Source organism: Gossypium hirsutum, chromosome D11 (assembly GCF_007990345.1).
Source record: "Gossypium hirsutum isolate 1008001.06 chromosome D11, Gossypium_hirsutum_v2.1, whole genome shotgun sequence".
NCBI lineage: Eukaryota > Viridiplantae > Streptophyta > Magnoliopsida > Malvales > Malvaceae > Gossypium > Gossypium hirsutum.
In genome coordinates this window covers 19881043-19898901 of record NC_053447.1, presented here as the reverse complement: position 1 = coordinate 19898901, position 17859 = coordinate 19881043, and the positions used below count along the sequence as shown (strand labels likewise).

General features: G+C 31.4%; 1 protein-coding gene and 1 long non-coding RNA gene across 2 annotated transcripts; both read left to right on the top strand.

Annotated features, from left to right (window-relative positions):
• Positions 1-10751: 10751 nt before the first annotated feature.
• Positions 10752-11288, top strand: LOC107911327 (uncharacterized). The gene is made up of 2 exons (XR_001687842.2): positions 10752-11070; positions 11152-11288. It is a non-coding gene; the product is annotated as an uncharacterized lncRNA (long non-coding RNA).
• A 2998-nt stretch (positions 11289-14286) lies between these two features.
• On the top strand, positions 14287-17560 carry LOC121202982 (SNF1-related protein kinase regulatory subunit beta-2). The gene is made up of 3 exons (XM_041106410.1): positions 14287-15061; positions 16245-16423; positions 16528-17560. The coding sequence occupies exons 1-3, from the start codon at positions 14897-14899 to the stop codon at positions 16814-16816; spliced, it is 633 nt and encodes a 210-aa protein (XP_040962344.1). The 5' UTR covers positions 14287-14896; the 3' UTR covers positions 16817-17560.
• Positions 17561-17859: the final 299 nt, after the last annotated feature.

The following is a 17859-nucleotide window of genomic DNA, read 5'->3' as shown; positions in this document are numbered from 1 at the left end:
AAATTACACATCAACATTAAATTATATTTAATTAGGTTAGAGTAACCAGTTGAGATCCAAAAAGTCAAAAGTGTGAAATTATCTCAATTTTAATGCCATGCATATATTTTTGTAGATTTTGTGCACTCTATGTTCATTTATTAAATGTAGAGAGAAATTTGACAAATTACACATCAAAATTAAATTACAGTTAATCAGATGAGAGAAGAAACTAACTTTTAACTTTAAATTCTGGTTACCAAGTAATGTAACCAGCTGAGATAAGTTGGCGTTTAGTTAAGATCCAAAAAGTCAGCATCCATCTTAACTATATGTCAAGTCTGATATTATATCAATTGGTGAAAAAAAAAAATCACTAATCTTTTATAATTTAATTTATAGTTTATAATATATAAAACTATCAGTTTACGTTTTTGTACGATGTACAGGTCCGTTGTGTATATTTATTTTATATTTCTTTTTATAACATTAGTTTTTGTTTAAAATTATTAATAAATTATAGAATATTTTTAAAAGTATTTAATAAATTTAAAATCGATTATTTAATATTAAAAATATTTTATATTTTTATATTTTGTTCTACTTTTAATGAATGAAATTAACTTCCCTTAGATTCAATTTTATTGTTAGGATAATGTTATTTTTAGAGTAATTTGAAAATAATTTTTGAGTCTGAATTGTTATTTGAACGCAGAATCAAGCAGTTTCAACTTCTCCAGGCACTAGTAATGAAAAGTGCATAAAATAAAGAACACAAGAGATGTTTACACAGCTCGCTTTTCCTACATCGGTAGGGTCTTGCCCGAATAGAATATTTGCTATCTTAACATATTGTACAACAATATTTTTCAAGCTCTAACCCTCACCAATTTAGACTTCTTACTTTTGTACCTAAAATATAAATATCTCTCCTCTAAGTTTCCCCTCTAAAAACTTAGGATTCTAACCAAGCCACATAATGGATTATTACAGTTTAATGCACTAACTAATACATTCCTCACTAGAAAAATAAAGTGCTCCCAATCAGTACCAAAAACCTATACAAGTCTCCACAATATATAAGTGAATAAGACTTGCTAACATACTATATCTTTTACAATTAATTATCTTGTCTAATTAGCAAGATAACTTGCACAAATAATCACTACACCAAAACAGGGTTTTAGCAGCACTTTTAGTAGCGTTTTGACAAAAAATGCCGGTAAAAATCGGGAATTAGCGGCGCTTGTGAGAAAGCACCGCTAAAAAATGAGCTTTAGCGGTGTTTCTAAGAAAACGCCGCTAAAAATATGCATTAGCGGCATTTCCACTAAAAACGCCGCGAAAAAAAAAATCCCAACGACGTCGTTTGGTGATCTTTGGAGGGCTTTAGTGGCATTTTTGTATTAGCACCGCTAATGATGTGACTTTTAGCGGCGTTTTTAAGTATGCGCCGCTAATGGTCGGGGGTTTTAGTGGCGTTTTTAATCAATCGCTGCTAATGTTAAGGTATTTAACGGCGTTTTCTTTGAAGCGCCGCTAACGTTTGGTCTTTTAGTGGCGTTTTTAAATAAGCGCCGCTAAAGTTAAGATTTTTAGCAGCGTTTTTTTGAGAAGCGCCGCTAATGTTAGGGGTTTTAACGGCATTTTTGTGGAAGCGCCGCAAAAAATATTTTATCTTAATTGGTTTATTATTTAGATTAATTGAATAAAATTCAACTTAAATATAATTAAATATTTAAAATATTCAGAAAAAATAACATTGAAATAATTTGAAATAAATCACATGGAAAAATTAAAATACTATTATTTAAAATAATTTTTAAGATTTTTGGGTACATGATTAATACTGATTATTTTTTATATTATATATAGTAAAAAATTTTTATATAATCGTAAAACAGATAGTATGATTTTAAATTTAAAATATTGAATTAATTAATTATCAGTATAGTTAATTTAGGGTTTTAGATTTAAGGTGTATATATATGATTATTAATTTAATATAGTATTAATTTAAATTCAAATTCTGGTTATTGTGGATATGAATATCCAAAAAAAGGTTAAAATTTTAACATTATGTTTTTTATCAGGATTAAAAAATTCGATAGATAATATTATTTAATTTAAATTCAAGGTTGGAATAGTAATACTCAAATAATTCATGACAAACATTTAATTAAATACTTAAATAAATTTGTGAATTTGAATTGAAATCATTCAAATTAAAATATATGCATATACCTAACTCGCTATCATTCCTTTTGTTATCACTTCAATATTTAAAAAAAATGCCATATATATATAGTTGTTCGTCCTTCTTGTTTTCATTTATCTATTTGAGAAATTAAGAATATAATAAATTTGTTAATTAGAGAAATTTATTCATTTATCAATAAAATAAAATATTAAAAATTCCATACTTTATATAAAAAATAAATTTTATAAAGATTAATATTGTTTATTGCTACTTTATACAACATTTTTAACTATTAATTATTGTTTAATAGATTTTAACTATATTTTATGATTATTAAAGATTTAGGGAATTTTTTGGAAGGTGTTTTAAGGAGTAGGGGGTATGGATTAGGGGTTAGGGGTTAGAGATTTAGGGGTTAGGGGATTTAGGGGTTAGGGGTTAGGGATTTAGGGTTTAGGGGGATTTAGGGGTTAGGGGTTAGGGATGGTTGCTTAGATTAATTAGTTTTATTAATTTATATATTAAATATGTTCTTATATGTTTGTAAAATATATAATAATAAATTTAATATATTTAAATTATGAGTATATATTACATCTTATCGACCTTGAGTATGTGCTAGCAACCGAGTAAGTAGTGACCGCCAGGTTTTGTTTCTCCAAATTTTTGTCACTATTCTACAAAATCTGGTTCAGCCTTCTTTATAGTAGAAAGGGTCGTTCTAAAAATATTTATTGATGAACGACGGGATTTGGAGTGTTGGAAGCTAGAAGCCCGCTTTCGGTATTTTGGCAATGTTCTTAGGGCACCGATAGCACATGTCAAGAATCCTACAATTGGTGGAGGTTCAGTGATCATTTAAGATATTTCAAAGATGTATAGTTTATATTATTAAATTAAGAGATATATATATATATAGATCACTTTATATATGCATGTATATTGAATGGTTAAATTAGGGTTTATTTGAGACTTGTTAAATGATACAATTAATTAATACTTTTATATTTAAAAATATTTAACCTTAACAATTCGATATTTTTTATATGGATATATATATAAGTAATTACTTATTTAATTTGGATAGGATCAAAATATAAGAAAAAATAAAAAATATAAAAATGAAATAAAAAAACTAAAATTTATAATTTTATCAAATACTTTTAAATATTACTTAAAATTTTAATAATTATTTAATTAAAATTCTAATGAAACATATAAGAAATAAATAAATAAAAGATGTGAGATTTAGCGGTGTTTTGAGCAAAAACGCCGCAAAAAGTTATTAATAATTTGGAGAAAATGGTGTAGTTTTTGGCTGGGAATTTAATGGCGTTCGCGGCGCAAGGGCGAAAACGCCACTAAAGTTGGGCATTAACGGCGCTAGGAAGAAAACGCCGCAAAGTTGCTCTGTAGTTTAATCAAAACGTTGTCGTTTTGTGTGGCATATTAACGGCATTAGCGGCGCTCAGGTAAAAACGCCGCAATTTTTAATTATATATTGTGTTTTTTAAATCTTAATTAAAAAAACAATGTTTTAAAATTTCTAAAAAACGATGTAGTTTTTGTTTGGAAATTTACTGGCTTTTGCGGCGCAAGAGTAAAAACGCCACTAAAGGTATGTTTTAGCGGCGCTATGTTGAAAACGCCGAAAATTTTCTTTCCAGTTTAAAAAAAACGCTGTCATTTTATCTGCCACATTAACGGCATTAGTGGCGTTATATTAGAAACGCCGCAATTGTTCATTCTGGTAAGACGCTGTCGTTTTATAGTGTCTGTATTTCATCCCAATTAGTCCCAACACTTAGTCGAAAAAGCTCTTTTCTCCCCAAATATTCCCCTCTAATTTTTCCCCAAAAATCCCCCAAATCTAGAACCCTAGTCTGCTGCGCCCCAACCATCTTTGTTACATTGCAGTAGACTGACCCTTCTGTTGTCGCTCGTTGATCGTCGACCGTCACAGTCCTGTACCGCCGCACTCCTCTGCCGTCGCTAGGGTAAATCGATCGGTAAGGTTTTCCTCTTTCTCTCCTGCACTCAAATAGTTTTGCACCTGGTTCCGTTTGTCTTACAACCTCACATACATTGTTTTACACCTTCATTGATAACTAAATGCGTAAATTGTTGATGGGTTTTAGACAATTTTTCACTATCCTGTTTGGGACAGAAAAGATCGAGAATTTGTTCTTAGAATTTTATCTATACCCATTGTATAATTTAATTCATTAATTGTTTATTTCTTGTTTGTAGTTTAAAATAGTTTGAAACTGTTCATAATTTTGTTCATAATTTTCACTATCCTATTTGTATTATAGAAAATGATAAAATGTTATTAGAATAATAATGTTATACGAATAATATTATGAAAGTGTCAAAAAAAAATGATGGTGACTGTGACTGATCCATATAGTCTACAAATGTTATGTTATGTTATGTAGCCAATTGTGGATGAGGTGGAACACATCTTATTTTGTATCTGTTTCTAAAGGGAAAAAGAAAAGGTTATATGATCAATGACGCCATTGATAGTGTTGGAAAAAGAAAAGGTTACATAATACACAACTTACATAATACATAACTTACATAACTCATATATACTTATAACTGAACAACTTACTCTTGTAATTTCTGGTGAAAATCAGACTTTAAGAATTTAGAAATGGACCGTTCTTGGATGAATTTGTCAAGGGTAAGCAACGGTTATCGAAATGGAGTACAGTTTTTCTAAATTTTGCATTTCAACATGCAAGCCAAGAGAACATGATTCTTTGCCCGTGTAACAACTATGTCAACACAAACTGGCATTATCGTGATGTTGTATACGAGCATCTAATTGTTGATAGGTTTGTTCGGGGTTATAAAAAATGGCTTTTTCATAGAGAATGCCCACCTAGTACCTCCTCTTCAACGATGGATGTATCTTATCCTGGTACTGCTTACCATCAGTCCGTTGGAGGGGATGGCATGGAAGGTATGTTGCGGGATGCATTTAATATGCATAATCATCGTTCGCAATCGTTCCCAGCAGACTTTGTGGCATCTGATGATAGTAAATCTTGGTAGAAATACTTTTTACCGAACCAGGAACAAGTGTACCTCATGAAGAGCAGAATGGAGAAGCGGTGAAGTTCTACGCGCTACTTAATGACATGAACAAAGAACTGTATGAGGGACTGAAATTTTCAAAAATGTCCTTCTGCGTTCATCTTTTTCAGTTAAAATATTTTTAACTTAGTGAGTACAAATAAATATTGAGATCTCGTTCGTGCTCTCGAATAACACAACATCGAGATATCAATAAGTTGTTCACAAAATCTTTTCATGAATGGTTAAGCCAAACGGTATGTAATTGGAGCTTTCATCGACAAATCATAATGTTTTCTCATAATATTTTTAATTACTCAGTTTACTTTCCATTCAATAGGTTTGGAGTGGGAAAAACGTCACTGACGAAGTTAAATGGCTTTCCCAAGGTCCAAATCGGGTGGTTAAAAGATATAGTCCGTTCCTCATCAACGGATTCAGATTTCATACAAAATATCGCGAGAGATTGAGGAGAATGCAAAATTGTGGAATAATTGTTAATTCCTCAATTACAAGTTATGCTAGTGCTAGGGACAATAATCTTGTCGAGGGAAATGTGGAATATTTCGGACTTCTTACTGATATAATTGAGTTGGATTACTACGACAAATGGAAACTTGTCTTATTTCGAGGTGATTGGGCCGATGTTAATACTGCTCGTGGAATCAAGCAAGATCAATTTGGTTTCACAATGGTGAACTTCGCTCGATTGATTCACACAGGACAACAATTGATTGATGAGCTGTATGTATTTTCTTCTCAAGTCAAACAAGTTTTTTACTCAAAAGATCTGACTGATGAGGGTTGGTACGTTGTACTCCGTAATATCCCTAGAGACTTGTTTGGCATGGGCAGTGGAAGTAGAGATGGCATTGACGACAGAACACAAACTTTACCCTTTCCAGAATAAAACTTAAATAAAAACATCCCTAGTACTAGTACACAATTTCAATGGGTCCGCCAGGATACAGATGAAGATATTTACGACTTATAATGTAGTAAGCTTTTACGATTATTTATTTATATATAATATCATAATATAAATATTGGTCTTATTATATATTTTAACTATTTTATATGTGCTATTATTGTTGTAATTGTATACTAAGTTTGCAACTATTTTATTTGTATTGCAGATAAAATGCCTAGAAGAAAAGTGCGAGAGCTAAGCATTGTTCAAAGTACTCCAAACTCGGCGGAAACAAGCAGCACTGGACAACAGACTGCTATCGGATCTTCGAATGTTCCGGTTACACCTGAGGAACCTACACAAGTTCAAAGTAATTTAACATTTAATTTACATACGTGTTGACTTATTGTTTATTTATTTTTAAAATTCTTATATTACAATATAATATTTTTCAGCTGAAAGTGGTAGGACGCGGAGAGTTTGAGGACGTACGCTACTTAGGGATTTATACGAGCTAGATCCAGTTAAGCGTGTCAAAGTATGCAGTAATAGCTTTGGTCAGCCTGTTGGATCAGAAGCTCGCCTTTTAGCAGGATACTTGGGCATTCTTGCACGGAATGCGAATATGTTGCCAATTAACTACGAGTCATGGCGAGCAATGCCCGATAGTAACAAGAACCAAGCTCTCGATAACATTAAGGTAACAAAACGTTAATGTCATTTATAATACTTGGGTTTAAGTTTCATTTATATTTACTTTCTTAACTTGTGTTTTTTGTAGGCGAGATTTGCTCTAAAGGTCTCTAATGCTTATGTAAAGAAGGCATTGGGAAAAAGATGGAGAGACCATAAGAGCACTTTAAAGAAAGACTCTTTTAAGACAAAAACAACCCTGGACGAGAAATTACAAAATGTCTCACCGGGAATGCTGAGGAACCAATGGGAAGAGGTCGTTAGATTTTGGACTTCGAAGAAAGGAGAAGTATGTGTTACTACAAAAATCTTGCAATTATTTTGGTTTATAGTATTTACTAATTAACGTACTAATAATTCCATAACGTAGGATCGTGAACGAGTTGGAAAAAGTAGTAGGCAGAAACAGAAATTCACTCACACAGCTGGTTCAAAAAGTTTTGGTTGTGTAGCTCAGGCCGAGGTAGTATTAATTTTGTAATTCTGTCATATATTTATTACTTTCTATCAAATAATATTTTTACTACTGTATTGTAGGAACTGTCGTCCGGTCAAAAATTTGGACGCCTTCAACTTTTTGACATTACACATAGGAGGAAAGATGGAAATATGACTCCTGAAGCTGCAAAAATTATGGTACGTTTGCTTAATACAATTTGACTTGTTTTAATTATTTATAGTGTTTATTTTCTAATGGTTTATTTCATTTCTTGTAATGCAAATATTGTTAAGTTATGCTGCATTTATTTTTTTTAATATATATCGCGTTCCTAACTATGTGATTTATTTATTAAGAAAAACTAAAGGATAAAAAAGTAGAGTATGAAACGATTGCTTCCAGTGATAGTTCTATTCATATTGACGACATTGATAATCGGATTATCATTGATGTTTTGAGTCCTGAAAGGTACGGTCGACTTCGATTTCAAGGATCTTTTGTTAACCCAACCTAATATTTTGGATCCAGCTCGCAACAATACATGCCTTCAGGGAGTTAGGCTCAAGCTGAAGTTCAGAGGTTAAGAGACCAGATGGCTCAGATGCAAGCGACAACAGTTGAGCAAATTACACAACTTAAAGTGGAGGCAGCATCGAGAGAAGCTGAGGTTCAAAAAAGATATGAAGAACTCCAGCTACAACTTAAAGTAGATGCAGCAGCGAGAGAAGCTGAGGTTCAACGAAAGTATGAAGAACTCCAGTTGCAGCTTAAAGCAGATGCGACAGCGAGAGAAGCAGAGGCTGCGGCGAGGGAAGCAGAGCAGCGTAGAAAGTACGATGAACTCCAGCTGCAGCTTCAGAATATGATGAAGATATTTCAGTAGTCGCAACAGCCGCCGTCTTAAACTATCGCGTAAATATTTTTCAATTTAACTTTTAATTATCATTTTAAATTTTAACATTTTTGTAAGAATAATACGATTTTTATTTTATTTATTGATATTTATTATATATTATTCGTTTAATTGTAAATATTATATATATTTATTACTTTTGGTTGGTTTTGATTTGGTTTCTTCTGATTTGTTTTTACAGGAGGGCTAAAAATATAAAAAAAAAATTCTTTTACAAATCTGCCAAAATTAGTGGTGTTTTTAAAAAAATGCCGCTAAAGGTCTTGGTCTTTAGCGGCGTTTGTGGGAAAGCGCCGCTAAGGTCTTGGTCTTTAGCGGTGTTTGTGGGAAAAGTGACGCTAAAGGTCTTGGTCTTTAACGGCGATTGTGGGGAAAATGCCGCTAAAGGTCTTGGTCTTTAGCAGTGTTTGCGGGAAAAGCGCCGCTAAAGGTCTTGGACTTTAGCAGTGTTTGCAGGAAAAACGCCGCTAAAGGTCTTGGTCTTTAGCGGCTTTTGCGGGAAAAGCGCCGCTAAAGGTCTTGGTCTTTAGCGGCATTTGCGGGAAAAGCGCCGCTAAAGGTCTTGGTCTTTAGCGGCGTTTTTTTTATAAACGCCGCTAAAGTTAGTGACGTGGTCTTTAGCGGCATTTTTTCCGGCGCTTCTCAAAGCACCGCAAATACTTTTAGGCCTAAAAAAGTACCGCTAAAAGCCTGTTTTGGTGTAGTGAATATCTCCTAAACAACACAAGATAAAGCTTGACTAATTTAGATTATACTTCTTTCTATAGCTTGATTCAATTCAATCTATGAGATAAAGGATGGTGATTGCTTCAACCCAATTCAATCAAATCTCTAAGATCTCTTGCTAAATGAAATTTGAATATTAAGAATGAGCTGGTTGACATTCTAAATAACTAAAGAGATCATAGCTCAATGTAATTTGTTGCCAAAATTTACCAACTCAAACATGAGAATTTTTCCAAGTAGTTAGTGCTACTTAGACCTGTCCATGGGCCGGGCCGGCTCGCCCGAAATATGAGAGGGTTCGGGTAAAAATATAGGCCCGAAATATGGGCTTGGGTAAAAAACGAGGCCTGTTTAGAAAACAGTAGGGCCTCGGGCAAAATTTTTCTGGCCCAGGCCCGGTCCGAAAATATATTAAATATATATGTTTTATTTTTAAAATATAATAGTTATAGTTTTATATTAAGTTTTAAGTTTTAACTTCTGTTTCCTTTTCTTTCACTTCCCCCGACAGAGGCTTCCAAAATCCCTAACCTGTACCTTCCTCCTTTTTTTTCCCATTTCCAAAATCAAGTTGTTTGCTGGTCCTCCACCGAATCACCGATCCACCTCCACTGACCTACCTCCGGTCCTCCATCCAATTCCAGAATCAAGCATTTAGGGGTTTGTTTATTCCCGAATCGCCAACAAATTCGTTTTTAAAGTAAGCCATTTGTTTATTCGTTAATGTTCATTTGTTCATAACTTTATATGAATTTTTATGTTAATTATTTTGATTTTTGGGTAATAATGTTTTCAAAGTTATGAATCAAATCATCCTTGTTGTTTAATACTCCTGCAACAGCCAACAATTCTTGAGCTGCAAAAAAGCAGTTTCCCTGAAACTTTTAACATTCACTAAACAAAAATGGGTGCACTTTAACCCTATCCCTGAACTCACTTTGGAAGTCTTCAACAAATAACAAGTTGATGCCAGCCCACAGCCCCACACCTTTGGCCCTACACCACAATCCCCCATGCCCTCGATACCTCTTCCTTTCCATCACTCTTTTCATCATCTCCTTCTATTTGTTCAACAAATATCACCCCACACTTCAAGGCTGTTTGGCTTCCATAAAATTCCAACTCAACCTTTGATTCTCTATTCCCAATCCTTACGGGCAGTCCGTGCAACCTATTGATTTGGGATAAGATTAAAAGTTGTGCATTATTACCCATAAAGTGTTGTGCATTATAGTGGGAAGAAATTGAAAGTTGGGTTGCTTTCTGGTTTCTTCCATTTGTGTTAGAGTGATTTAACTGTATAATAACTGCATGTACATTGGTGGTGCTATGCCATATTTGTATGTACCCAATATCTGTATGTAACTGACAAACCTTGAAATTGAACAAGGATTTATTTAGTAACGAAAGTGGACAAAACGAGATGTGTTTGAACTCCTGTTCTGATGCATTTGAAACATGTGGTGAACACAATTCGTTGTAGCAATATGAATGTCTGAGGCTCGTTTTTTGCTAGCTTGCTTTCAAGATGTTGGAAACATGATATGTTTGCTTGCCTGTAATATCACGAAAAAACATCATTTGCAATTTGCAAATAATTCTTTGGATGATGGTGGAATGCATATGGCCTTGTTTGATTCCTGAGGTGGTTTTATTTGCAAGATTATTCATAATCCCTTTCTTGTGTATTTTCAGCTGTGTAGTGGAAAAGCTGCCTTAAATTTTGGAGTGTTTGTCGAAAGAACAAATAAGCTATCATGTGTGCTCTGTTCTCTAGAGAGGCCTTTGGGAGGGGGATAATTTTTTTGTGATTAAAATGTTTGAATTTTTTAAGAAATCATTAACAATGGATTTTGAAACGAATTTGTCAATTAGCTTTCTGTTAATCTAGGATTCAATCAAATAATTAAGTGGTAAATGTTTGTTTATATGTTTATATCTGGAAATAAAGTTCTCAGAATTTTGAAATTGCATGGGATTCGAGTTTAATGAATTTATTATAATGTTTACTAAGATCACAAGCTTAGTTTATTCATTTAATCTCATCTCTTTTTTTTTTTTGCTTTGTTTTATTGCAGAAACAATCGACATTGAAATCGATTTGGCTTACCTTAGCTTCCTTTCCTGTAAGCTTTCATTTACATTTTCTTTTTACAACTTAATTTAATTTGATTTTCCTTTATTTTACTTTGTACAACATTTTGCAGATTAGCAGATTTTCCCGTAAGCTAAACTTGCTTATCTACTAGTACGAAAATAATGGGATTGAGAAATAGAGATGCTTCTATTTAAGATTTTGGATTGGATTTATGCAGTTTGAATTTCATTAATTTCTTTTTTGGTACATATGTAATTTAGCTTATAGAATAAATATGACTATCTCAATTGTTTAAACGCAAAGGATGTTTTCTAGTTTAGGTTTATATTATATATTTAATAAATTGCCTATTGTTTATATATAAATTTGAAATTTAATAAATGTTTTTGTTCCATTCAATTCTTATTCATTTTTTGTTTGCATTTTAATTTTGTTTGCATTTTCCTCTACATAACAGTAACGGACTTTCAAAGTTAAACTATTTTATCTAGTTTTCAATTTCATTTGTAGACCATGATATCTTTTTAAATTATTTCAAAATTTTTTTATACAAGGTAATTTTAAAGATAATTGATTGTAGCTTAAAATTATTTCAAAAGTTAGTATGAATTTTATTAAAAGAATATTTAATAACAAATTATATATTTGTAATTTTTAAAAGATTAAATTAATTTTTTATTATTTTAAAGAGTTCAAAATACAATTTTTATTATTTATAGCAAATTAAAGAATTAATTCTATATATTATAAAAGTATGCATCTAAGTCTAAGTGGATGAGTAGTGTTTTTTTAAACAACAATTTTGGTGTATACATCGAAAGTACCTAGTAAGGTATGAAGGCAGTCCGGTATTGCTACTTCAACTGCTTCATTTCAAGTTTATATTACATTTTTCTTTCTTTTCTATTATATATATGATTGTTGTATATATTATAAATAATACATAATATATTATTATATTACTATATAGAACAAATTAATTCTACGTTTTAATTAGTTTAATATATCTTGATACTTTTTTTTTCTTGTAATTACACTGTATCATATTAGTCAAAGTTAATACAAAAATGTAAATCCTGCACATGTAATATTGAAAGTGATAACATTGGTAAATCCTGCACATGTAATATTGGTTGGTTTTAAGATAAAAAAAATGTAAACTTATTTGTTTACAAAAATATTTGATAATACAAAAATGCAAACTAATCAAATGTTAGATTTTGTTACAACAATTAATACAATTAACAATTAGTACAATTAATAATTTGATAATTTTACTAATCAAATGTTAGATTTTGTTACAACAATTAATACAATTAACAATTAAAAATTTGATAATTTTACTAACAATTAATTTTAATAACAATTAGTTTTAATTTTATCAAAAAATTTAATTTTAATTAAAAATAGGCCGGGCCGGGCTCGGGCCACATATTTTTTCCCGGGCCGGGCCTGGACAAAATCTCAGGCCCATATTTCGGGCTGAAATTTTTTCTGGGCCCGGCCCATGGACAGGTCTAGTGCTACTACCAATTGGCATTGGTGCAAGTACTTCTTGAAAAATATCTTAACAATAACAATTAATTTTATTGAATATATAATTTCTAGAATTTTATTAAAATATATATATTTTTTATAATTTTCTATATTTTTTTCTATATTTTTAAAATTCTTGTAAGCTTTTATATTTTATAACATTTTTATTATTTTTTAATTTTTTTAAATTTTTATAATTTTCTATAATATTTTTTACAAATTTTATAAGTATTTATAGCATTTTATAATTTTGATTTTTTTTGTAATTCTAATAATTTTTTTATTATTTTTATAATTTTTTATTTTCTAGAATTATTTTATAATTCTATTAATTTTAATCATTTCCCACCGCATGTTACAATCATGACATGACATATGACGAAAATAATTCAAAAAAAGAAAAAGAAAAAAAAGGAGAGTCATTAACTTTAAAGGTTAACTATTAAATTTTTTGCATGTTAAAAAAAACTATTAAAGTTACCAGTAAAAAGCTCTTTTTGATGCATTTTGTCGGTTTAAGTACTCAATCAAGTGTAAAAAAAAAATAAAGTAAGGACTTAATTACTTTTTTTTTAAAAAATTTAAGAGCTTTTATACCCTTAAGCCTTTTTTTTTCTTTTATTAAATGTCTCAACAAAAACAATGGTTAAATATAAAGTTAATCGTCTTTTTTCAAACTCCATTTATGTAAATTATGTATGTCAAGTTTGATATAAATTAAAAATTTCTAACTATTTATTTTATATAAAAAAACTTCTAACTGTTAAATATATATATTAATATAGGCAATGTTTTTTTATCGATATAGTAGATGTATCAGATCGATTCAAAATTTTACATGCATGACAAGTACAAATACCTTGATGAATTCAACAGTTGGATTATTAAAATATTAGTCGTACAAAAAATTATGTAAGGGTGTAAAACCACTTTAGTTTTATATCGGTGTAAGCGGATCATTTTTTTCAATAGTTACATTGTAGTATAATGTATTTAATTTTCATATGATATAAATCACAAAATATATAAAATAAAACTACAAATCCTATTACACGTGTATGCGTGTAGAAACCATAAATTTAAAGCACAAATGTGTGTTTAAAAATAATATACAATAAATAATAAAATATTTGGTTTGTAACTAATTAATAATAATAGCACATGAAATATGTATGATGTTAAAATGAAAAAAAATAGATTAAAATTGTTTATCATAGTGTTGTCATCTATCTTAAGGAAGTGTTGAGTTAACTTGTAACACCAACTCAATCATATACATTAAGATATATATGTGTGTATATATAATGGAGGTAATAAAGTGTGCATGATACAAATTGAAATATACACAAATATAAAAATAAGGCTTTAGTTGAATGGTAAATTAAAAGATTTAATAATGCAACAATTGGTTTGGGTTTAAATATCACAATATGCTTATTTTTATTAATTTTTTAATAAAAAAATTAATTTATTCTCAAATAATATTACTTATTTTCATATTGAAAAGATATTTTCGTATTTTTCTAATTAAGTTCTTGTAAAAAAAACAAATAGATTATAGATTTGGAAAGACAAATGAGTACCCAATAACGACTTTTACACCATGTTTGGTTGAGTGTATTGGCTATGCCAATACACCCCTAATCGGTGGGTCCCGCTTAATCCCTCTCTAATACTTTGTTTGGTTCAGTGTATTACTATTACAGGTCTAATACACTACTGATCTAATCCCCAAAATCTACCGTTTTCTAATCCCTTCCTTGAGCTCAGATTAGGTGCTGCTTCAATTTTGGTCCCTGTTTAACCCTCCCGATTCATGCTTCTGTTTTACCCAAAATCCACGTTCTGTTTTCCTTCTACCTTTGGGCGATAGAAATCAGAGACAGAACAGGGTGAAAAAAGGGCTCATGTTATTGCCCTAATCTCAACCCCCGAAAAAACCAAATAAAAAACCAAACCAAAACTGAGAAACAAAAGACTTTGTCAAATGATGACGTGACCATCATCCATTCATCCCCCATTCCAGATCCCCACTACTTCATCACCCCTCCTAACTCATCGCTCAATTTCTTCTTCTTCTTCTTTTCAAATTTTTTACAAAATTCTCCCAATTCTACATCTGGGTTTTTGTTTTTGAAAGATGGGTATGGGTATCTATTATAATGGGGGAATCATGAATCAATTTTGAGATTCCGTGAGTGGTGGGAATTTGGGTTTTTTTTTCTCTGCTTAGTTTATATAAATTTTTTTAGAAGTGATAAATTGATCATCAATAAAGAAACAATAATTAATAGTTTAATACTAATAATTAAAAAAAAATGGGGAATGTGAATGGAAGAGAAGATGGGAATAATAGCCCATCAGGGATTGAAGAAGAAGAAACAAGGGCTAACAGTGCTCTTGAAGCTATGGCGGCACCTATGGGTCACTCACCTCCACACAGTCCCACATCAACACATTCTCCTCTCATGTTTACTCCTCAGGTACTCAATTACTTTTATTTTCTTACATTTTTCTGCTTGGGATTTTGATTTCGTGGAATATGATTTGATTTTCTTGCATGGGAATCTGGTTTCGAACGCATAATATCAAGATAAAAGAATGATTATGAAAGTGAATTTTTAATTAGTAGTTCATTTGTTTATTGGTTCATAGCTACTAGCAAAACTGTTTTTCCCAATTAATGCGAAGTATCTGTAAATTTTCAATAAATATTGTGAGTTTCTATTTAAAACAATGTAAAGAAAAAAGAAAACTTATAAATGGATCAATGTGTTGTAAATTTAGAGGCTTCAAGATTTTCTTGTAAGTAATGAATCAAAGCTCTTACATTGTAGAATGAGTTTGATTTTGATTCATCATTTTCGCTTAAACTTGAGTATTAAACTTAGAGGTTTAAAAATTTTCATGTAAATAATGAATCAAAGCTCTTACATTGTAGCAGGAGTTTGTTTTTGATCTGTAATTTTCGCATAAACTCGAGTATTTAACTTAGTGGTTGGTGCCTGATTCAATGAAATTAAAGTTCGCACAATTTGCAAAAAATTATAGTTTAGAAACTATTTTGTATATAGAGTTTTCATTTTTAAGAATACATAGTTTAAATCTTCAGTTTTGGCTTTTTATGTTTCTTCAAGATTCAATGAAATTGGAAAGTCACAAATGAAAATTGGAGACTATTATGTATTAGGGATTCAAGCCTAGTTTGTATTTAATTCCTTTGATAAATTCATGTTTTTTTTTTCGTGTTGCAATTTTGGTGGAAAGTCTTAGTGTGATCCCTTTGTTTATTGGTTAGTTATAATGCTTGTTTCATTTAACTTTTGCAAGACAAGGAATGTTCTTATTAGTCCCTCCAAATGCTTCATAGCCTTCCCACCATTTCTGCATGTAATAATCCCGCATTTCTTTGTCTCGGACTCCTTTATTCTGAGCTCCCCTTTCTATTTCTAAATCCAAAAACCCTTTTCTCCTTGTAATCCAAATCCTGCCCTAAATCTCTTTTAAGCCTAACCCCATACACGTTGCATGGCCAGATTTCTTGAATCTGTTATTTTATTAGATTTCTAGTTTCGGTCTGTTTCAGGATTTTTCTCGTTGTTCATGTGTTGTTGATTTCTCTGAAAAAGCCTACAATTTTGTCCACCGTGTCTTCTTTCAACACAGGTTCCAGTTGTTCCTTTACAAAGACCTGATGAGATGCACGGATCAAGCCCATCGTGGATGCAGTCTGCAATTGGATACGAAGATGGCTGCACCGAGAAGGGAATTCCAACAATGATTACATGGGGCTATGGTGGCAAAGAAGTAGCCGTTGAGGGATCATGGGATAATTGGAAGACAAGGTTCTCGATATTCACTACTTCCCTATGTTTTTTTTATATCGAAAGAAAAATAGTTAGCTCTTTATGAACTGCGACATTTAACACGTGTTTGCTATCTTAATCAGAATCCCTTTGCAGAGATGTGGAAAAGACTTCACTATTATGAAAGTGTTACCATCAGGTGTTTACCAGTATAGGTTCATTGTCGATGGACAATGGAGGTATGCCCCTGACTTGCCATGGGCTCAAGACGGCACAGGCAATGCTAACAACATTTTGGACTTGCAGGTAAATTTATTGTCTTTATCTTGGTATGGTATTCGTAGTTTTAGGATTTCCAACTATTTGTTTTCATTGAATACGAGAGCTTTCTGTAAATATATATCTGTTCCTGTCTTCCATTCTTCTGCTTAGGAATATTCAGCTCGGAATAAATTCATTCCTTGGTGGTATTTCCTATTGATGCATTGTAACACGTACTTGTTTATCAAGCTATCATTGTCGTTACGGTTAATGTTCATGCATTGCTAAGCATCAAAGCATTTTGTTCCTTGTGTGATCTAAAGTGCCGATTTCCACTTGGCTATAGCATCCGGTTTTCGTACTTTCTATTATATTTTGCTATATTCATTGTGAAAGTGGCAAACCGTAGATGCATGGGACTACTACTATGCATTCTTGCTTGTATTACCGTCTTTGGTCAAAGTACTTGAGAGGTCTCTGTATTACAAGGGCTATGGGCAAGCCAGGTCTTGTGGAGATATATGCCAAAGAAGACAGTTTCATCTTTACAGTTGAATCCACTGGTGCGATCAAAGCTTCTCAGTTGGTTCTTAATGCTATAGAAATCTTGAAACAGAAGCTGGATGCAGTTCGCCTGTCTGAGGATACTGTGGAAGCTGATGATCAGTTTGGTGAACTAGGTGCCCATATGCAAGGAGGATGATCTGCTTGTAATTAAGAACTAGCCATTCACATTTGTAGGTTTCAGAAAAGGCGTGTTTACATCTAACTAACTACCTTTTGTTTAAAACTCTTGAGATATTTTGGGTAGAACAGACTACTTGTTTTCCTCGATGAAAATTGTCAGCTATATGCCATCTGTTTTAAACTTAAAAGCCAGCAAAGCATGGACTGGCAAATCTTACTTGTTTTGAACCGATACAGTTGAAACTAAATTTTACTTAATTTATGTAAATCTTGGCGGTCCAAGAATTCTCTTATCAACTTAAACATGAAACAAGCCAAAATAATACAATGACACGTTTAATAATCGTCTTCCTTGGCACGTATGTTTGGAACTCGGATTGAGTGTTTATGTAGATTATAATTCTCAAGTTATATTTTGATTTTAGTAAATTCATATAAGAACATTTTATTATTAAGAATTTTATGAAATTATATATCATTATTAAATTATATTTAATATTAATTATTTTAAATTGTATAAATTCATA

What these genes read in the sequence shown, in the direction of transcription:
- LOC121202982 (XM_041106410.1), top strand. Translation starts at nt 14,897, where the DNA reads ATGGGGAATGTGAATGGAAGAGAAGATGGGAATAATAGCCCATCAGGG. An exon ending in CTCTCATGTTTACTCCTCAG is followed by an intron (nt 15,062 to 16,244) that starts GTACTCAATTAC and finishes CTTTCAACACAG; the next exon opens with GTTCCAGTTGTTCCTTTACA. An exon ending in TGGGATAATTGGAAGACAAG is followed by an intron (nt 16,424 to 16,527) that starts GTTCTCGATATT and finishes TATCTTAATCAG; the next exon opens with AATCCCTTTGCAGAGATGTG.